This window comes from Colius striatus, chromosome 5 (genome assembly GCF_028858725.1).
Source record: "Colius striatus isolate bColStr4 chromosome 5, bColStr4.1.hap1, whole genome shotgun sequence".
Taxonomy (NCBI): Eukaryota; Metazoa; Chordata; class Aves; order Coliiformes; family Coliidae; genus Colius; species Colius striatus.
In genome coordinates this window covers 6,538,665-6,561,133 of record NC_084763.1, presented here as the reverse complement: position 1 = coordinate 6,561,133, position 22,469 = coordinate 6,538,665, and the positions used below count along the sequence as shown (strand labels likewise).

Genomic DNA, 22,469 nt, shown 5'->3' with positions numbered 1-22,469 from the left:
CAATCTGTATTGCATCAGCCAAGGATGCAGTGAGATGGTTGCTTTTGCAGCTTTGAGTTAAATATGGAAAGATTAACTCCAGCACGGGCAGGAAATAATGAAGCATTCTGTGCTGAGAGAAATAAAACCATAATGTCTCAGCAGGCAAGTCCCTGGCAGCCTGAGGCAGTTTGATGTATTGAGAATAATAGGGTTGTGGCCCAAAGGCTTGGTTTGACTGTGCAGCCTTGTGAAGAGACACTGCCTCTTTGCAACTAACCAATTCTTCCATATGTCGAGTGTTTCTTGGTTTAATGAGGGCAGTTTATTTTTACAGCCATACAAAAACCTACAGTGTCCACAAGGCTTTCAAATAGTCACATTTATAAGGAATTCTCCCTGCTCCCCTGTACTTCCCTTTTGCCTCTTACAGTAGAGAGCCAGGCACACCCTTAGGCACTTCTTTTGAGAATGATTCCCAGCTGAAACAAGAGAACTTATCTCTTTGGTCTTCCAGTCACTTGCTTTCTCAGAACTAAGGAAGGTGCTCACACACATCGTGTTCTTTCAGGAATATGTGACACAAGCGTGGCTTTTCTTGTATTAAGAGACTTCCAACACGAGGCCCTGGCTTTGGCCAAGTCAACCAGGAAAAGAAACAAAACTGACTTTCAGAATGGTTGTTTCAAGCAAATGCATTTTTTATTTCCCTGGCTTCATTTTGCAAGGAGGAAGCTTCAACATCAGCAGAAAAACACCAGTGAAACCTTTAGGTGTTTTCATGTTTGGTTGCATAGCCCTACAAACACGGAGTTCAGAGTTTTCCCTGTATTGCTGGAGTTTATATTTTAAAGATGTATTCAATAACATGTTTGCTTCAACCACAATTGCAACGAAGCTTCTATAATGATGCAGTTTCTCATTCATGACTTCCTTACAAAGTGAACACTAATTTGAGATGTTTGCTAGCTGTGCTGGAAGGTGAAGGTTTATTTTGAGCTTGACCAAAGTGATTACACCTTGGTGAAGGTATTTGTGGATATATGACCTTTTTACTTGTATAAATAAATGCTTATCACTTAAAGCAAGGAAGCAAGCAATAAACCCACAGTGAATATTAGTCTGAGTCTGCTCTTAACCCCAGCTGGCACTTGAGTCCTTCTCTTTGGTTTGGAAAAGATGCCAATTGAAAATTTCCTCCAAAAACACACCCTCAGTGCCCTCTGCTAAGGATCTATGTTGAATGTTTGAAAAATTAGTGTTTTAGTAGCTTTTCTCATTCTGTTCAAGTGGACTGACAGAGAGATCTGGCAAGACATGACATTTTTTTGCAAAGATTGTTTGATTAAGGAAATCTACAGCCACATGACTTCTTCTAAATCCAACCAATCTCTTCCCTCCTCAAAACTCTCATCTGAATAAAAAGAACCCAACTGTCTTACTCCTTCTACCCAAGGAGATAACAGAATGAAATACAGATAAAATGCCTTGCTTCTGTTTCTCTTACACACACAGAGAACATGCAGTTTTCCATGACCAAATGACATTTCTTCTACAGGCTCCATCTCTTCTAGCGTCCAAGAAGCACAAGTTGAAGTCAAAACATTTAACTTCACTTAAACCATTTAAGTTTAGAATGTTTGCATGGCATATTAAAGGTTAATCTTTGGTGAACAGTGAAAAAAGCAGGAGTCCTGCAGATCTAGTAGCACACAAGTGTGTAATTACAGACTATCAATGCCTGAGCATGAAGAACTTGAAAGCAAGTTGATCAGGGGTTTGTTGACGGAAGAGCTGAGACACTACCTGTGGATCCCACTCCCTTGGCTCCAGGCAGTCCATCTATGGCCTGCAGTGGCACTTGCTGCTACTCTGCACTAACAATAAAGCTTTATGATGCCTGGAAGCACACTGATTAACACACTAGTTAGAGATGTAGGAAAAAAGTAAACTACCCTGTGCATGTGCACAAACACATGTCAAAATATGACAGGTTAACTAGATGCAGTTCTATGTCTGCTTTTCTACTCAACTGTCAACCCTTTCCCTAGACCACAAAGGTCTTAATGCTCAAAGAGAAACTGGAGTGCAGTTCTAACATGACTGAAGATACCTGGTTTTCCTCATCCTCCTTGCTGAAAATATGCTCTGCTGAAATTTGCCCCAAGTTCAGCCCAAGGCAGACAGGAAACATCATTTGGCAAAATTCACAGCAGCTTAACCCAGCTTGTGATAGGTTGTATTAGGCAAACCATAACACTACAGGTAGCAAGAGATACGTCATCTCATTAGACATTTTTGTACAGGGCCAAGTTCATAAACCCACTGCCAGGCAAAAAGTCTGGAGGGACCTGTATTTTGATCATAGTTTTGACTGTACTGTCCTTGTCCACAGCTGTTCATTGGTCTGGTCTCCACAGGTACTGATACACCATCGCTCAACAAGGTTTCTATTTAGATCATCACCCTTCCAGACTTGCTAAAATTGATCCATTTGGGAAATTTATTACTTAGCACAGTGCACTTCTGTTCTATCTGACCTTTCACTGAGCCACCTCAGAGGGGAACTGACTTCCAGAGGAGCAGGTATTTTGCCATCCTGTGAGGCCATAACTCACCAGTTGGCTGTCACTGAAAAGAAATGAAAAGCCTCTTACCAGAACAGACATCTCCACAACGTCTGATGGCTGAAGGTACTCTGGGTCTACTCTGGGCCAGGACTGGTGCAATACATCAACATCCCACTGATGATGAGTACAAAGTTTATTCTGCATGTGTGCCAAACCTGGAAAATGAAACCAGTCCAACATTCAGCTGTGCTGTAACCAGAGCATTTGATCTTGGGGATTTGTTTGATAAATAAGATCAGAATACAGTTGATTTAAAAAGCAAGTTCCTTAGGAGGAGAGAACGTTGTTTAGATTGGCATACAGCACGTGACAAACACAGACAGACATCTCTGAAGCGCTTGCTTTGTACTCTGTGTAGGGATGCTCACATGAACAGTGTGGGCACATTTCAGGTTTGGATTAGCTCTCCATAACTTTGCCAGAAGCACAGAAGACCACTGTTTGTTATTTTAAACTGTAATACTGCAACACAAGCTGAGTGCTTCTAGAAAAGTCAAGCATAATACTGCAGGCTTTGTTTTCAGTGACACCACGAATATGCTTAAAGTAACTACTCTATCAAAATGATAAGTGATTATGGTTTATTATTCCACCACCTGTAATATTCAGAGTAGTTTCTAAATTTGCAAGCCAGGCTATTTGCAAGATCTTCTCATGTTTTGCAAAGTATCTATTTTCTCACAAATGAAAAGGGCTCCAGAGGAACACCTTGCATGGCTTCCTCTCCTTCTTATTGTTTGTACATTCTGAAACACTTTACCCTTTGATTTTATTAAATACCCCTGCTCCAATGGCTACAAGTCATCTCCTTTTTTTAAATAGGCTTTGCTCCTCACAGGACAATTCATTCCTGATTTGTTTAAGTAACAGGAGAATGGGATGCAATTCATTCTGAAGCTGCGCTCTTTAACTGAATAAAAGCTTCTGAGTGGGATTTATGTTGGTGTTTACTCCAGCTGTAGGACAAAACAAGAAGATTTCACTTAACAAGAGGCTGTCAAATATGATCACTACTGATGATGATTGCTCTTGTGAGTCTCACAAAGCCAGGGGATTTTTAAATGAGAAACAGTCTCTGTTTATGGATAAGAACACAGATTAAAACTTTCTATAAGCACACGCTTCATTCAGAACTGCAAAATGTACATGAAATCCCATCTGGTTTAGGGAAACTCCAGCAAAAGCATAAAGAAGACTCATCAATGCAAAATTCACTGTTGAGACTGAGGTACTTGAAGCTGTTCAAAACACAGCAAGAGGGCAGACACAGGAGCAAAACCAACCCATACATAACACGTATGTGAATTTACCTAGCTGGACTGTTTAGACTAACGCAGCGAACGACAGCAAACAGGGACATAAAAAGAATGAAGCTTTCCTCCAGAAAAAACCTGCCTGTTTTTTGTCAGCACTTTTTCAGACACAGCACTTTGGTAAAATGGCACACAGCCTTGCCATTTGCTGAATGATTCAGAGACTGATGGGAGTTATTTCTAATGGCAAGCAACAACGTGCACATTTCTGAAGAATAACAACTAAGCCACAATCTTATCAGGTAAACAAGTGATTAAAACACCTCAGCAAACCTGATTCTGTGTGGGCTTTTTTCTGCTTGTAACACTAGGTCAGAAAATGAAAGAGCAAAAGATGGAACTCAAGCAGAAAAAGAAATATCTTTGCATTGGTGATTCATTATCATGTTGACTTTAAAGACAACAGCTGCAAGATTCTTCCCTTTTTGGCTTTTGAACATCTAGATGAGCTCATTTCTTTCCAACTGATCACATGCCTTGTGGCAGATGCATACTGGCCACTCCTTATTTTCCTGTTAAAGTGAATTCTTCAAACTATTTAAAAAGCACTTTCTGATAGAAGTCAAGAGTTTCTTGTATCTTCAAAAGCAAAACCAGGGTCACTTATAATCCCCATGGAAGCTGTTAGTTCTAACAAACCTACCAATAAAACAAATTAAAATGTATTCTGAAGCACATGAGGTGTGACTAAGCACAATGTTGATCTTTTGATTCCTTTTCTTGCTACAGAATGAGTTATGAGTTCACTGGCATTTAAAAAAGGTGCAAAAGTCAAAAGAACTTGTTTCAGAAAAGAGAGTTGGGCAGGAAAGCAAAATGAAGGTGTTAGTTCTGTTGCCTGTTTGACAACCTGCCTCAATTCACATGTTGTGAGCTCCAGAGCACAGAAAATGCAATCACTTGGTTTGTATTTTCAAAATGAAACACACAGAAGACCAGAAGCTTCATTGTTATGATCCAAAATGGCTACAGTCAACTTGTCAGGACCCAGACAGAACCCTCTTCCAGCCTTCCCACATGACGCTACACAAAACCACTGTTGGAGAAGTTAAAGCCTGACCATTTCACAGGCTTACTGTGAAAACATTGAAAATCTAGTTCACAACCTTATTCTACTGGAAAGCACCTAGTAAAGTGCACTTGGTGAAGCAGGGTGCATTTTGCTTTTTATTGTCTTTGATGTATTTTGCTTTTATGCCTATAGATTCTCTTGCAGATGCAGAACAGAAAGGCAACTGAGTACATTTTTATTTACTGCAAGCTATTTAATGATATGTACATCTCTCTACAGCCATGCAGGACAGAGAAAAGACAATACTTGTCTTCAATCTGAAGCCCTGACCCTGCAATTGCATCTGCTTCTATGGACTTTTACTGACTAGCAAGCTTATACTAGACCAAGGTTTCAAGAAAGAGTCATTCACAGCCTGGGAATTCAAGTTAAAACACTGAGTTAAACATGTACTATAATACTGTAAATGGATAAGCTGAGAGAAGGAGGGGACAGGACAAGTCTAACAATGTTTTAGCTCATGGCAATGTTTTATTAGCATTATGTGATTATTTAATAAGCATAATACTTCCACTAAGGTGCTGTTTGTCAGGGAAGAGCAGATTCTTACATTACAGAGACTCAGGAAGGAAGATGTGGAAGCAATCGTGTATCAGCAAGGTAAGTTAGGACACCAAAGTAATTCCAGCCTTCCAGAAAACAACCACTAGAAAACATCACCTACAAAATTGCAGCAATCGGGCAGCCAGTTGGATACAAAATTACATAGGCAAGAGAGAAAGATGTCATTTTGGAGTAAACCGAGAAAGCTGTCGTGAGATAAGCACCAGCACAGAGAGGTTAAGAATGCAGGAAAAGGCAATGAGGATGGAAGTCATAATGGGCAAAAAAATTAAGTTAATGAAGACATCTGAAGCAACACCAGTATCAGAGTTCAAAACTAGAGATTTTCTAACGGGAGGCAGAAGAATATCAGAGGGGGCCACCTTGGAGCACTAAGGTGGGTTGTGAAAAGCCTGGGTTACCGAAAGCTAACTAGAAAGTGTTTCGAATTCAGCAAACTCCACGGGAATCCTTTTAACCTGAAAACGATCTGCCACTGTCCTTCACTTTGAGTTCTTACTCTTGCAGGAAAAAAGGGGGTTTTAAATTTAAAATCATGGTTTTTCTTGGATTTGTGGAGCAATCCTGTCTTCAGATTTCCAATTAAAGTCTGCAACAGTTTGCTTCTACTCAGCTCGATTCCTCACAGAAGCCTTCCTGAGCAAGGACTGAAGTCAGACAGAGAAACTCTTGCAAAAGAGCTACTGCAGTGGCAGTTCAGATGTTGCTAAGACAATTACAAATTCCAATTACTATTTCATTTCCATATCTCTTAGGATGTGTTTATCATCAGAATATATCTTTCGTGTGTCATCTCTAATAACGATTTAACAGCTCACAATAAGCGGTTTCATATCCTCGTCTGGGCGGCGACACACTGTACTACTACCAACAAACTAAAAAGCCCACAACGTCTCAAATGGTGTCTGTATATTCCTCAGATACAAAGTTTCAGGAAGGAAACAGATTTCCTCATCCTGTTAGTGTTCATAAACTGCCAAGATATCAGCCGGATGAACTCTTCCCGCACTGAGGGGCTGGAGTCACCTCTTCTGCTATTAAGTGAGAAACCCGTGTATTCACTGCACAGTTGAGAACAGTACATTGATACACCAAAGTACTGAAAACCTTTCCTGGTCTAAGCAGAACTCCTTCACACACAAAAATACTGAAGCACCAGGCTACTATTGTTGAGCTGCTGAAAGATGAGGCGATTAAATAGCATCGAGGCAGCCTTTGCTTCACTCGAACTGGAAATGTTCGCTGCCAGTACTGAGGTACACACTTCAACTGGCTCACAAAGAAACCAAGCTCTTCACTTCTACCTCACCCATGGAAATGAGATGGCCACATAAACTAAAGCTCATGGGGGACTAATTTCTTCAGCTGCAACAGAGCAAAAACTGCTGTAATTGGAATCTATCTAATTTTACTTTGATTGTACTTAAAAGTTGCACCTTACATCAGAAGGCTCTCTGGGATATCAAACTGCAGTTCTGAGCTTGCAAAGAGAACACAGTGGACTAAAAAATCATTTCAGATGAACAACTGCACAGCTTTCTGTTTGATCTTAGCTACAGGGATTACAAACTTCTGAGTTTCATTTTCCCCCGTAGAAAGAAAAATGCTCCTTGTTTTAATTGCTAAACCAAACAAGCAGGATAGCAATACTGTAATCAAAATGACTTATATCCCCTGGTGCTAGTCATTACTTTAAATGTCAAGCAAAGCATCTTTAATTAACACTCTAAAATAAACCCTGTAATGTTCCTGATATTTTCATTACTTGGCAGTCATTAAGATGGACTGATCTGCAGTTAAATCTAGCTGCAAAGGACTATTTTTGCTAGCCAAGAAGATACCTACATACACATGTATACACTTAGCCAAGTTTTATCATTTTTTACAAGCTGCTGTATTAGAAAACATTGATTTGCACCGATTTTCTTTTACACTTCATTGTGATATGTGTCCAACAGTTTTTACACTGAAATGGAAACAATTAAGATGCAAAAAAAGCTCTTGTTTTCCTATTTAAATATAATCACATTCAGAATGCAAGTACTTGGGAAAATTTGTTAGGATATTTCACATTTATTGTATGTTTTGCAGTTAAACATTATTTTTTTGAGCAAAGGAGACTATTTTATGCAATTACTGAATAAAACAAATGGTATCAGATCTGTGTGGACACCACAGACTTCAAGATTTTAATGTCTATAGATGCTAGTCTCTTTTGCCTAGCTTTCTACTCTGAAAGTAGAAAAGGGTCAAAAGATGGTTGATTTTTCTCAATTTCCAGAACATAGAATCTCAAGGGCTGGAAGGGATCTCGAAAGCTCATCCAGTGCAATCCCCCCTGCCAGAGCAGGATCACCTAGAGTAGGTCACCCAGGAACTCATCCAGCTGGGTTTGGATGTCTCCAGAGAAGGAGACTCCACAACCCATCTGGGCAGCACCTTCCAGTGCTCCCTCACCTGAACAGGGAAGAAGTTTTTCCTTGTGTTTCTTTGGAGCCTCTTCTGTTCCAGCTTGTACCCGTTGTCCCTTGTCCTGTCATTGGCTATCACTGAGCACAGCCTGGCTCCATCCTCCTGACACCCATCCTTTACCCATTTGTAACCATTAATGAGGTCACCCCTCAGTCTCTTCCAAGCCAAAGAGCCCCAGCTCCCTCAGCCTTTCATCAGAAGGGAGATGCTCCACTCCATCATCTCTGTGGCCCTGCACTGAACTCTCTCCAACAGCTCCCTGTCCTTCTTGAACTGAGGGGCCCAGAACTGGACACAATATTCCTGTCATTTAAACTAAAAAAAAATACTATCTGCACCTGCAGAAGAGTTTCCGGCTGTCAAAGTTATTTTAGCCAGAAAGTTCTATGTGCTGTGTCCTAACTGCCTTCAAGTTTTTGGTAGAATTAACTTCATATAATAACTTCAGTCAGGGGCTTATTGCTGGTTGTCATTATTTCACATTTATTTTTAAATTGTATTGTAATTTCTTCTTCAATGTTTCTTGATCATAATCAGTGATCAGAAAATCATAACAGGAGAGATTACAATGCAAGAGTAAAAGTATTATTCATCCTGAGAAGCACAATGCAGTTAAAGTTACTGTGAATGGTTTTTTCTTCTCTTTTAAGGCTGTAGCAAAATTGATATGAAGCATATCTCATTAGGTAGTAAACCATTTGCAATTAAAAGCATTCATAAGGAAGTAAAATCCTTTTTCTTCAATAAAAGCTTAGACTCACAAGGAAGTGTAATGTGGTTCAGAGTTAACACAAGTGAGTGTGCCTACCAGCAGTCCTACTCAACTGCACATTTCTCTGTTTGATCTTAACTGCAGGGATTACAAATTTCTATGTTTCATTTTCCCCTGTAGAAAGACAAATGCTCCTTGTTTGAATTGCTAAACCAAACAAAATGTAAAGGTTGCATCCGGGTTATTTTAGAATGAAATGTCAGTATTTCATCATAAATATTTTGCTTATGTGTTGTTTATTATTGGCATTACAATAGCAGACAAAGGCTTCCATCAAAGTGTAGGGCTGCACTGCTATTTACAGTACTAATAATATACAAAGTCCTTTTCCTGACAGCTTTAGAGAGGAAGCAGCACTATCCCTACATTTAGAGGCAAAGCCAAGGGACAAAAAGAAAGACTTACTCTGAGTGTGTATGGAGAAATAAAACATGAAGAAAACTAAAGAGACTACTTAGCTTAATTTTTGTACTGAAATTATTTAAAATAAGAAAGCATAACCACCTATACATAACAATGCTTAAGAAACTGTTCCATCAGAAGAGCAACAAGGTTTGCTGTAACCAGAGTGCAACGCAGCACATGAACTTGAGGAATCTTTCTCTAGGCTAGAGAGACATTTTTCACCAGAAATCCCAGGACAGAATTGCTAGATGTTGGCTATTTCTAACTAATACAGTCTTCTTGCCACACCACAGTAGTTAGATGTACAGACATTCTCCTGGTAAATTGTTTAATGACTTTGATGTAATGATAACCATGCTAAAAAAAATTGTGATTCTCATGTGTAGTTATACAATTCTTGAGGCAACAATCACCACACAGTGTTTTTGTATGCTAGTGGCACTGCATTCATTGCAAGGCAGAGTCTTGGAAGCACACAAGCAACATTTTATCTTTACATGCAGACAGAAGCTGAGGACAATACACTCCCAATTCTGACATGCTTCCTTTTCATTCTTACATCAGAGGGAGATCCAGCAAATGCTTATCATTCTCAATCTCCAGTGATTTTAGCAGCAAGAAAAGACTTCCTTCTCTTAACATTCAAAGCATTACAGGATTAAGCTTTATCAAAGATATGTTAACTAAGACATCCTAATGTTCTTTGTCATTTTGTCAGATGTACTTGATAATTCTCTATTCCCTATCATGTATTTGAATTTCAAGTTCACAACGCAGTGTATGTCTAAGTAATTAGCCTGGGTCTCTTCTGCTGCCATCCCTACCAATGAGGAAAACAAAATGATGGCAACTACTCCCCTTTAAGTTTCATTTTAATTAGCTAGTACTTCATATTGTATGAGAATATTGACCAGAAGTAGCTTTCTCCAGAGGAATCATGTCTGATACCACTCTTTAAACAATTAAGCCTCTATTAAGACATCTTAAAAACACTGGAAATGAAAACACAGAAAACCAAACCACTCTCCCCAATACACCTTGCTATTTCCAGAGTCTCTGTCCCAGTGTTGTTCTTTGCAACAAGAGCAGCCTTTCTTTGGCAATTAATATTACAGGGTCACACACAACTCTGAAATATAAGCAGTTTAGTAGCTCTGCTCTGTAAACACTTAAATGCACAAAGGTTTAGGATGACAGCATCCAAAAGCTAACATTAGGCCCAAAACCACGTTGCAATTTGTGGCCAGTCTTAATGCAGAATATATTCCTATCTTTCCACATACATCTTGGGACTTGTCCCAGTAAAGCTCAAAAGTAACCACTGAACTCTGGCATGCACAGACCTGTGACATCTTAAAAAAGATTTCCTGTCTACCATTCCCACTCTGCACGTGAGTTTCATTTGCAGCATCATGTCCCTCAGTCTCTGAAGAATTCTACCAGGAGTAGTATTTTTACTGAACACTCCTTTATAGTCTTTTTAGCATACATCCCTCTGACATGGTTCTCTTTGTTTGAAGTCCTGAAAGAAAATATTTGTAGTCCAGAGACTGAAACAGTTGTTTGAAAAAGGTCTGTTTCTGTCCTCATGTTCAGCTCTCAATACTGCTGTCCCTATACAGGAACAGTTGACATGAATTCCTCATGCAAGTTCTGTCTTGCATCTTTCATCCTTCTCCCTTCCTCTGCCTAGTTTCAAGACAGAGACAATTCCTTTCCCCTAGTATGCAAGGGAGAGGAACTAAAAGCAGGAGAGCTATGGGAACACCATGAGTTTCAAGTGTATTTAAGAATTATGACAGAAGGTGACAAGACAGAATGCAGAATTCAGAGATAAGTGACACATGTACCACATTAAAGACATTTTTGCAAACCTTTTGCTTATTTTTTTCATGGAATAAAAAGTTTATTTCTAGAAATACCTTTCCACATCTCTGATGCAATGTGGGGAGCCATAGGTGCAACCATAATGCAGAGTGAAGCCAAAGCATCTTCAAATTCTGTGCTGTGGAGAATAAGAGGCCGAGAAGCTTGCTGAGTGAAAAGGCAGAAGGAAAAGAAAAGACATTGTTAATATTCTGAGGTTGGGAGGAAAAGTAGTTTAATTAAGAAGTAAATGCAGTAATAAAAACTAAAATCAGTCTGTGCTTGAGACAGCATAACTTCACAGGCAATTGGGAACTTGTGAAATGTTCTGGAGAATTAAAATTGCAACTCTTGGTCAGGGAATGCTCTCTAACACTTGGAAGTTAATCCTGAAGAGACTGATGCAGACCCTTGGGGATCTGTTCCAGTAGGAGAGTCTGAGCACAGACCCATGTGGACAACAGTGGCCCTCAAAAACATTTTGAGTGCAATCTTAGATAAAGCCAGAGCTGCCTGAGAAGAGGTGAAGTACTTGTGTAAGAGATTCAAACTGTGCTAAATGCAGCATGGGATTTGCTGGAACAAGGTTTTATTATACAGGATCCTAGATCCAGACTCAAGTAAAGCTGACTTTAGTGACCAAGTGAGGTTTTAGAGCTGAAGGAAGCTTTGGAAATGAGAAATGCAGCATAGCTTTTTACAGTTTGATGTTCAGATTGCTTTAGTAGAGTCTTCAGCTTTTGTAGCTCAGAAAATTTTCCACTTCTTGCAAGAGGTGCTCGATTGACCAAATTTGAACCTTCATTCCTCTATTTATTGTATCTTAATAGGAAAGATGTAGCACTAAAAGTAGACAGATGAACCTTTTGTTTCTTTGCCTGTTTGAGAGGTTACATCTCATGGTAAATTCAGATTCTGTGTTTTGTTTGTAATCCTCCCCTCTAATGAAACAGGACAGAAAAATGTCAATACACATCACCTTATTAGAATTTTGGTAGGTGTGATAAACACTTGTTCCTGTCTAGTAGAAAACTGTCCAAAACCAGTGACTTGTTTGATGCAGACCACATATGTTAACAGATGACATCTTCTTATCACTGATACCAATGAGATCAGTGCAAACTAGATTGAGTATGTTTGAGTAACTACTACCTGTTTTCTATATTTCTCACTCCCCTCCCCACTTCCTCCTTTCATATGGGACTGAAAGAGGAAGCATCAGTATGCTATGCAGAAACTTCTTGAAAGATACTGCACTGACTTCTTTGGACAAGAAACATGTCATTTTTCAAACACCTGGCTGTCTGTAGGATACTAATATTTTATTTCTTTAACATTCACTCATCACCATCCACCAGCCCACAATGCCTACGGATCACTGAGCTGGAGATCAAAGAACCGTGTGTCACCTTCCCAACACTGCACAGTATCCCATACTTCAGTTAGCACGGCACTTGTGCATAGCCAACTTCACTTTTTGTTCAGTTCCTTGGCTTTGCCAATAATCTCATTTGAATCTGTAAGGTATAAAATGGTATTTCAATAAAGAATGTCTTCAATTGTCTTCAAGACCCGCCTGGACTTGTTCCTATGCGACCTGATCTAGGTGACCCTGCTTCTGCAGGGGGGTTGGACTAGATCATATCTAAAGGTCCCTTCCAACCCCTACCATTCTGTGATTCTATGAATGGTCTAGATCATGTTACCATTATTTGCCTGAAGGATTGCTCAAGCAGATTCAAGATTAGTAACAAAAATAACAATAATAGTTTATTATACTCATTCTGTCATCACTGGCTGATAAAAAACATAATCTGAATAAAAAATGCTACAGACTTAAGTTATTTTTACATTTGTTTTTAAAAGGAACCTTTACAAACTCTATTACTAACAACCAGTTCAGTGGTGAAGTCTGTCTGTGAGGAATGTAAGATTATGTGTGATTTGCCTTGCAAAAAATAACCTTTTCCCTTAAAACAGAATGCTTGCTAATTCTATAAGATGCCACTATACCCAGCTACCTATGCAACTTGGTTAAAAACAAAAGAGAACAGAGGACTGAGCTAAACAAAATGCATCCTTTTGAAATGACAGGATGCAGATGTAAACATCAGAACCTACTGGCTCTAAAACCCTCAAGCTCTTCCTGCCAAACTGTGTGTTTAAGTGTTACAGTGATACTAAGACGTGCAGCTTTTCAACTGAGTAATTCAACGAGGCTCTCCACTTTAGTAGCAACATTTATGACAGCAAGTGACTTATGGAAAGCTGGATCTACAGTTCAGGCAGCTCTTGCTTGGTATAAAGATCTAGAAGAACAGGGTCTGAGAGAAAAACACCTTCAATAATACAATGTACTTACCTGTAGTACATTAGTGAGGCTCATCAGTCGGGAAATAGCTGCATTGAACAAATGATCCTTTGTGAAGATCTCTGTAACCTTGTATTAGAAGAAAAGGTTTATCACAGATCACTTAAAATTCTCAAAGATGGGATCTTGGGATTTAAATGAAAAAGAATTAGTGATAACTAATTTCAATTTGTGAAATATGCCCATCTTAACTCTTACATGAAAATCACTCTGGCAAACTCAGCAGTTATGCAATCTCATGTGTGTTTGGGAAAATTATGACATGACAACGCCATTGACTTGCTTCCCTTCTGTTTCGGGATTTTAAAAGCTTCAATTATTGCCATCTGTGTAATAAATCACCTTCTATTCCCTTTAACAAAATATCTTCCCTTTGCCCCTACAAGAGGCCTTCATATGTGTAAATCCTGTTATGCTGGTGAAAGCTTGTCCAGAGATTGCAAGACGATAATTCCAAATTCTAATGCTAAACCTGGAAGGTCCCTCACCACAAGGTTTAAATCAGGAAAAGTTGTTAGCTGTAGGAAAAGATTTTAAGGTAATTTTAAGGCACAACCCCACACATCAGTACAGGCTGGGGGTTGAACTACTGAAGAGCAGCTCTGCAGAGAGAGACCTGGGAGTGCTGACTGATAATAAGCTAAATATGAGCCAGCAATGTGCCATTGTAGCCAAGAAGGCCAATGGCAGCCTGGGATGCATCAAGAAGAGTGTGGGCAGCAGGTCAAGGGAGGTTCTTCTCCCTCTCTACTCTGCCCTGATGAGGCCTCATCTGGAGTCCTGTGTCCAGTTCTGGGCTCCTCAGCTCAAGAGGGACAAGGAACTGCTGGAGAGAGGCCAGTGCAGGGCCACCAAGATGATCAGGGGACTGGAGCATCTTTCATATGAGGAAAGGCTGCGGGAACTGGGACTGTTTAGTCTGGAGAAGAGGAGACTGAGGGGGATCTTATTAACATTTATAAGTATCTAAAGGGTGGGTGTCAGGAGGTTGGGGCATGTCTTTTTTCTATAGTAGCCAGCAACAGGACAAGGGGTGATGGGATGAAGCTGGAGCACAAAAAGTTCCACTTAAATATAAGAAAATACTATTTCCCTGCTGAGGTGAGGGACCCCTGGCACAGGCTGCCCAGAGGGGTTGTGGAGGCTCCTTCCTTGGAGGTCTTCAAGACCTGCCTGGACATGTTCCTATGCAACCTGATCTAGGTGACCCTGCTTCTGCAGGGGGGTTGGACCAGATGATCTCTAAAGGTCCCTTCCAACTCCTACCATTCTATGATTCTATGATTCTAATTTTGCAGTTATTTATGTCTCCTTCTGAGTCTGGGATAACTGAACTGACACTAATCACAGCATGGGGCCAGAGATACCAAGGAAGGAACAATCATCTCAGTAATATTTTTTGAGGCTATGATAAAATTTTCACCAACAATTTTTTTTCATTCTGTATGAAACATCAGGCATGACAATGAGCACGAGGCAAACAGATCAAAAGCCTTAGTTAGGGGTAACCTGCATAACTCACCTATAGCTTTGCTACTGGAAATGGAGTTACTCTAAACCTAGACTGGTAACATTTCAATGCCATAGCATTTCATCCTTTAAATGAGGCACACAGTAGAGAAGTTTTGCCAGTTAAATCCTACTACTTCACAAAGAATTTCTGTCCCATAGAATTTGTAGGTAAATAAAATTACTTATACAGAGAATAATTAACTTTAAAATGATGAGTTACTCATCTGGGGAATAAGCCTTTATCTCTAAGCCAAGCCTATGGTTTCAGCATAAGCAGCAACTTATCCAGTCATTTACAAATAATGTGTTGCTTTTAACCTCAGAAATCACCAGATTCTTCTGCTCCCAGATCTTTCTGGCTTCAGCCTTCTCCTTCTTATTCAGCAGCTCAGGATTGGGCAGGGTTCCTGAAGTCCTTGCTTCAATAAGTTTGGTTACAAGCGCCCAGAGGCGCGTCTGCCATCTCTGAACGCCTGCCATAGCGTCAGCTGAGGGTAATGAAAGAGTGCAGAAACAAATGTCACTTACAGTGAATGAATCCAAAAGTTTAAAGGAAAGCAGAAAGGAAACTGAGATCATAAAGCTGTTCCCCCTGACCTGAAAGCTTAAAGATTTACGAGATGCTTTTCACTTACTTTACATTTTCTTTCTTCCTTAGAAGTGTATTTTTGGGATGCCAACATCTCCTTTTGTTCACATTTTGCAATACTATTTTAACACAGAATGACTCCCAGGTCTTTCTTTAAACAGGTTAGTTTGAATGACTAAGTGCATTTTTGCTAACTAGTCTGTGCTTAGCTTTCTTAAAAAATGTTTAACCCCCAAGCTCCAGTGCACTTTGCAACTTCAGATTTTGTACCTAAGATCATCACACTAATTTAATGATTCCATTTTCAAGATGGAAAAATAACAGCAAAAAGATTGTGCACCACTGAATTAGCTGCTGTGAAGGGAATTTTGTACCTGGTACTTTTAGGGAAGAATGTGTTAAAGCTTGATTCCAAATGGTTGGTATTTTAAAAATTTAAGAGATTTTTATATGCCTCTGTCTGTACTGTTGTGATTAGATGGTGACAGAAAATCAACTGAGAAAAGCCACAAAAGCCTAGCCCTCCAGTACATACAATAGTGTAATGATATATAAATGAAGATACAGAAATGTAAAGAGTGATAGACACCAACAGAAATGATACTTAGTGTAGGCTGAGCTAAGTAGCAAGAAGTTCACATACAAAAGAATCATAGAATCATAGAATGGTAGGGGTTGGAAGGGACCTTTAGAGATCATCCAGTCCAACCCCCCTGCAGAAGCAGGTTCCCCTAGATCAGGTCACATAGGAACATGTCCAGGCAGGTCTTGAAGACCTCCAAGGAAGGAGCCTCCACAACCCCTCTGGGCAGCCTGTGCCAGGGCTCCCTCACCTCAACAGTGAAATAGTTTTTTCTTATGTTAAGTGCAACTTTTTGTGATCCTTTTAAATCAGGCAAGGAATGTTTTATTAAAGCTTTATGCAATAAAAGGGCTAGATTCTGTGATTCTGTGATTTAAATGTATAAGACATGAAAATGTATGAACCACTTGTAGATGAAAGAAACTAAGATCTGTCAGTATGAAAAATTGCATGATGGCAGTAAATAAGTGTGTAGGAAGGTAAAGTTTAACTTATTCAAGACATAAGCTCACAAAAATGTCACGTGTGTACAAGTATTAGTTACTAGGGACTCTGATTATCTTCTAATGAGATTTTTATGAGAAGTATTTCAGAGTCCAGCTTACAAAGGCCACTGCATACATGTGTAAATAAATGGAAACCACAGCATATCGCAAACTTTTATCTGCAATCTGATACGATTGGCCAGCAGGTCAAGGGAAGTTCTGCTCCCTCTCTACTCTGCCCTGCTGAGGCCTCATCCCTGGTGAGTCCTGTGTCCAGTTCTGGGCTCCTCAGCTCAAGAGGGACAGGGAACTGCTGGAGAGAGTCCAGCACAGGGCCACCAAGATGATCAGGGGAACGGAACATCTTCCTTATGAGGAAAGGCTGCGGGACCTGGGGCTGTTTAGTCTGGAGGAGACTGAGGGGAGATCTTATTAACATTTATAAACATCTAAAGGGTGAGTGTCAGGAGGTTGGGACATCCCTCTTCTATAGTAGCCAGCAACAGGACAAGGGGTGATGGGATGAAGCTGGAACACAAAAAGTTCCACTTAAATATAAGAAAAACCTGTTTCAGTGTGAGGGTGAGGGAGCCCTGGCACAGGCTGCCCAGAGGGGTTGTGGAGGCTCCTTCCTTGGAGGTCTTCAAGACCCGCCTGGACACATTCCTGTGTGACCTGATCTACGTGAACCTTCTGCAGGGTGGTTGAACTAGATGATCTCTAAAGGTCCTTTCCCACCCCTGCCATTCTATGAGTCTATGATTTTAAAAAGTAGGTTACAATGAAGAAAATCAACTGATAAGAATAATTTTCAGGTAATCAGTAATATCTGACAAAATAATAAGAGAATGGCATTCATTTTGCAGAAGAAAATACCACTTAAGTACTTTTCATACCTGCTTTTAGCTCATAAGAGGTAAGCTGCATGCAATGATCTTACAAGCCTGCCTCTCGCTGACAGCTTTGTGAAATTTCTCTTTTAAAAGAAACAAACAATAAAACCTGCTCCTTGTATTTTTTTTTGATCAAATTGTTCCATCAATAACTGTATTAATTTTATGTTTAAAATGTAACACAAAAAACCCCAACCAACCCAAACAGAAACAATCTGACTTACTTTTAGCATCCCACAAAATGTCTTGTTCCGGAGGAGCAGCAAACAGAATGTAGAGGCGTAGGGTGTCAATGCCATATTCTTTCAGTACTTGTTCAGGGTCTATTCCATTGTGCTTAGATTTGCTCATTTTTTCCCAAGCAACTTGGAGCTTCTCACCAGTTTTTAGGTGAACTGGTTCAGTTCCTAAATATTAAGATGTATGCAAATCATCAAACCACGTTTTGCTCATTTGTAACACAATTAACTTTATCCCTCCAAGCATAAGAAGCAGCAATTATTTCTTGTGGGCTTTTTTGGTTTCCAAACAGCCTAAAGAGGAAAAATACTCATTGAAAACACTCTCTTTCCTCCCAAGATTTCCCTGCTTTCATGTTTTTTACACAAGTAATATCCCCATGCTTCCATCATACCGTGACAGAAAGTCTCCTTCTCCCAGTTGGAAGCTGTATCTGGCACTCATCCTACGTGTCACCTTCATACCAAGATTTAGGCACTGTTACAATCAAGACATTTAAAACCTTCCAAGACAAGTGTCATGATTTGGTGCAACACTGACCTGCACTTAGCTTTTACAAACACCAGATTTATAGGTTTCAATTGCAGTAAATTATCCTGACAAGAACATGCCTTCTGTTGCATGAATTTAGGAGGTGGAAAGGGGCATTTACACCAATAAAGGTTCAACCAAGCAAACCACTTGCTATTTCCTGAAGATAAGAAAGCACACAGTGGTAAACATAAGGGGTTTAGTTTGTTTACTTATTTTTTTAACTGGCTTATGGGGTTTGTATGCAGGAGAAGGTTGGACTGGATGACCTTTCGAGGTCTCTTCCAACCCTTAAGATTCTATGATTCTGTGATTCTGTGAAAGGAGTACTTAAGGGAGGCAAGTATCACAGAATCACAGAATGGTAGGGGTTGGAAGGGAACTTTAGAGATCATCTAGTCCAACCCTCAAGTATGAACAAACCACTCTTGTTGCTACAGGTCTCCAAGCCAGGACTTGCTGCTCCAGCTTATTTAGTGATGGTACTGGAAAGAATTTGAGAAACATTTTACATTCCTAGTGAACATACCAACATCTGTGTCACCTTTGCCACGATGTTTCCTGTTTGCTGGGACTACTAGCTCCATTCACCAAGCTTCTGAGCACTGTCTTAACAAAACTGACTTCTGATCTTTTGGGCTCTATTGGAGTTAAATAATACCACAGCACTGTTTCGGTGTTTGGATGCAATCAAAAGCTGCTGGATTAGTAGGGTCTCCGTGCACTCAGCAGTGCCTATGAATCCAACAGTCATAGAAGTTGCTCTCCAGTTTAAATATTACAAGTATTTTCCCAGCACTGAGACTTTTACACTGAAGCAGTCCCTGACTTTCTGGGTGCACCTATGCCGATTTTCCCATGGAGTCTCTCTTACCAGTGAGATCAACCTCCTCTCTCTTCAGACACTGGCCTGTTGTTGTTAGTCTGAATGTCTGATTCTTGATAAGCCCTTGTACCAAGAGCTTGTGGAAAGGCTCCCTAAGGATGGAAGGAAAAAGAAACTTGTCTGTTGAAAAGAGCTATCAAAAGCTTTCAAAACACTTTACGATAAGTCTCGGGTGTTGAGCCGACCAGGCACAATTATTTAATGAAACAAGAATTTCAAGTTGACTATATGTAAATGCTTGTCACTTTAGAAAGAGTGCTTTGTGCATTTATTCATGGCAGGTACAAGTATTTATTTGGATTCTGCACACATGATTGCATCCTGATTTAGCACTGAATTACTCCAACGTCACTTTTCAAATTAGCATATGGATAATACCCAAAAGTTTCTTGGCCAACAGTGCAACTTCACTAACTTCAAGCTAAATCTCCATGTGTAAAAGTGTTCAAGTACCTGGCCTCCCCATCTTATAAATATTTAGTTCCAGCTTCTCCCTGAGGAGGACAGTATTTTGATCAAAAGCTCATTGCACATTTCTTTATATAAACAGAGAAGACAGTTTCTCTAACATAAGCACTTGCATGCCTTGTCCCTGTGCACAACTAGTCATGAAGCTGTAAGGAAAAAAAAGAGCACTAGAAAAATGGCAATGCTTGAAAGTTCATATGTCAGTGGACTAACTTCTTTTGCATCATGAATGTTGAAACTTTCCTAGCAAAATTTACATTAGGAGGAGTAAACTCTCATGTAATGTGTGTATGATAGAGCTAAAAGGAGCCTTGAAAGCACCAAAGCTAAGGGGAGCAGTGCACTCAGCAAGAAATAAACTAAGTGAACCTTGCTCTGGTTGGCAGATACATTATTGTGGCCACCTTCTTTAATGATCTTGCATTTCTAACTCATTGAGTCAGATGTCTGTCTCTTTTTTCACTGGAAAAAAATAGGCCAGGAAAGTAAGACAGTTCTAAGAGCAGCCCCACGAAGAGCAGGGACCAGGGAGGAGGTATGGAGTCAGACCCAGAAGGCACACACAGCACGTGGCACCTTCTCATGAGATCCTCCAACTGATCAGTGCTGGTTACTACTGGCCTGCATCTCCTAAGTGTGTGCTCAACATTAAGCAACCTGAGTCCTCCACACTTTGACCAAACGGAGCCCCACGTGTCTACCAAAACAACCTCTGCAAAAAGGATGCAACACTCCTGTTTATATAGTTTGAAAAGCTAGAACTAAAGCAGAAAAAGTAAAAAGAAGAAACAGTAAACCCAGGCTTCTGCATTTTACTTCACAGGTACAAAATAGTCATAATCCAAAACAGCACTCACTTTTAGGGAGTTCATTTAGTATTTTATGTTCTCAGGAAATATAAGTGGAATGACACAGTAATTTATTTAATCATATAGCTAAAGTGTTATTAAATCATGTAACAATTCTGCATATTTAACTCTTGTTAAAGCAGATCTCTCCCAAGTACTAGCCTTTAAACTCCTTTGACAGACTCTGAATTAAGGAGATGTTTGTAAGAAAAGCCTTCACCTAGGAGAGAGGAGGTGACAGGCTTCATACTTTAACATATTCACATCCGAACATGAGTTTCCTTCCTTGTGTAAGTACTTTCCCTCACTGTGCAAGTACTGGTGCATCATTTGGACACCAAGCAGTGAGAGTGCCTGCCATCAACAATGTTAAGCATGAGTAGCAATTCAAGCATCTCTATAAATATTTTCTAGACAATATGTCACAGGTTGCCTGAGAAATCCTGCTGTTTAGAAACAAATTAAAGGGAACTAAGGACATGAGAATTGAAACAAAATGTAGACAGTACAAACAAGAAAAAGTCTTTTGAAAATAGGAGACAACAAATACTTAAAACCTCAGACAATTATCTCAAATTATCCAAGTGAATTAGAAGATGAAAACCAGGAACAAAATCTTTGCAAGCATCAAATGGTGGCAAATTGCTTCAGGAGATAACCGTTCAGGATAAATTTCTCCTTCAAACTAAGAACAGAACACCAAGGGAAAATAAGAGGAGTTTTTACCACCATCATTCAGTACTTCAGGCTGTTTAAGATCTCTAACAGTTGTGAAGATAGTTACACTTGCTGCTATCTAAAATAAAGCTAAGGAGGTAGAACATCTAAATCTGATAGGGCTCTGTACTGGAAGTGACTTTTCAAGGAACAGTTATTTGTAAGGACGAGTTAGTTCAGATCATTTGCCAAGTTATCAAACACAGGAATGAGCATTTCCTATGTTTTGTTTATGCTGACAGAGGCTACAAAAATGTAACAGAAAATACATTCCCAAGTATGGGGAAGAAAACTCCAAACCCATGTGTTCCTTGTAGGAGGCGGCAGGAGAATGGAGACGTGCCCCAAATGAGAAAGCCAAAGCCTGTCTAATAAAACACGGGGGGTAGAAACAAATGGAGCCCTGAGGTTCGCCCGAGTGCAGTGGTTTTGCCAGTGTTCTGGTGGCTCCATCTCGTGGCCACATGCCGAGTTACACGTTAATTTAGATGAAAACCGCACACCTAAAACCTTCCTCCCCTTTCCAGAAAGCGATGTGTTTCTTGGCTGTGGAAGGGGACTGCCAAGACTCATCAGGTGTGATGCAATTCTGATCTAAATAGTGCAGCACTCAGTCATGGCCTGGCATCAGAAATACCTCCTGAGCCATTCCACTGCAAACAACTGACATTAAGCTATGTCCAGACAGAAATTCCAGTACAGCAAACCAAGAGCTGGCTTGAGTTTCTTTGAATGAACACTTCAGACTGTAAGGATGCTGCAACAAGGTACACTTTTGCTCACCCATGAAGTCTGATAGTGCCCATGCTGGAGTACAGGCACTGTGGCCTTAGTTGTGTGAAGCTTTGGATCATATTCTACATGAGATGGGGCTCCATCTGTGAAGTCTGACTGACAGCAAGGATCAGCTGTGCTAGCCATGAAGTGTGTAATCCACCTTTTTCCATGCATGTACAGGTTCAGCTCTACGATAGGCCAATCTCTTTATATAGGAACACACAGTGGATAGAGGGGCAAGCCTGACTGAGATCAGGAACTTCTGCTCAGGGTCATGTCCTCGTGCTCCTGGCTCTGCTCCATGTAAGGTGAGTAGCAGGACTTTCAATCTAGTTACAAATGACCTGGCTGAAAGGACTCTGTGGAGCCTGAAGCAATGATAACTAGTCGACTCAGAAGAAGGGACAGCCCTGTCATGGGAGCTCATTGCATGTATTTGCATCCCACACCTTGAGAAAGGCTGAGAGAACCCGATTCTGTGCCCTAGTGTGAAGGT

At 40.1% G+C, this 22,469-nt stretch overlaps 1 protein-coding gene across 1 annotated transcript in view; it reads right to left on the bottom strand.

The window, feature by feature from the left end:
* Window positions 1-22,469, bottom strand: part of LARS2 (leucyl-tRNA synthetase 2, mitochondrial) — an 89,376-nt gene that overhangs the window by 5,355 nt on the left and 61,552 nt on the right. Inside the window, exons 15-20 of the mRNA XM_061996494.1 lie at window positions 19,152-19,255; window positions 17,731-17,913; window positions 15,275-15,444; window positions 13,436-13,513; window positions 11,130-11,241; window positions 2,637-2,764 (exon numbers count right to left, since the gene is read on the bottom strand). Coding sequence (XP_061852478.1) covers window positions 2,637-2,764; window positions 11,130-11,241; window positions 13,436-13,513; window positions 15,275-15,444; window positions 17,731-17,913; window positions 19,152-19,255 — 775 coding nt within the window. The remainder of the gene's footprint in view (window positions 1-2,636; window positions 2,765-11,129; window positions 11,242-13,435; window positions 13,514-15,274; window positions 15,445-17,730; window positions 17,914-19,151; window positions 19,256-22,469) is intronic.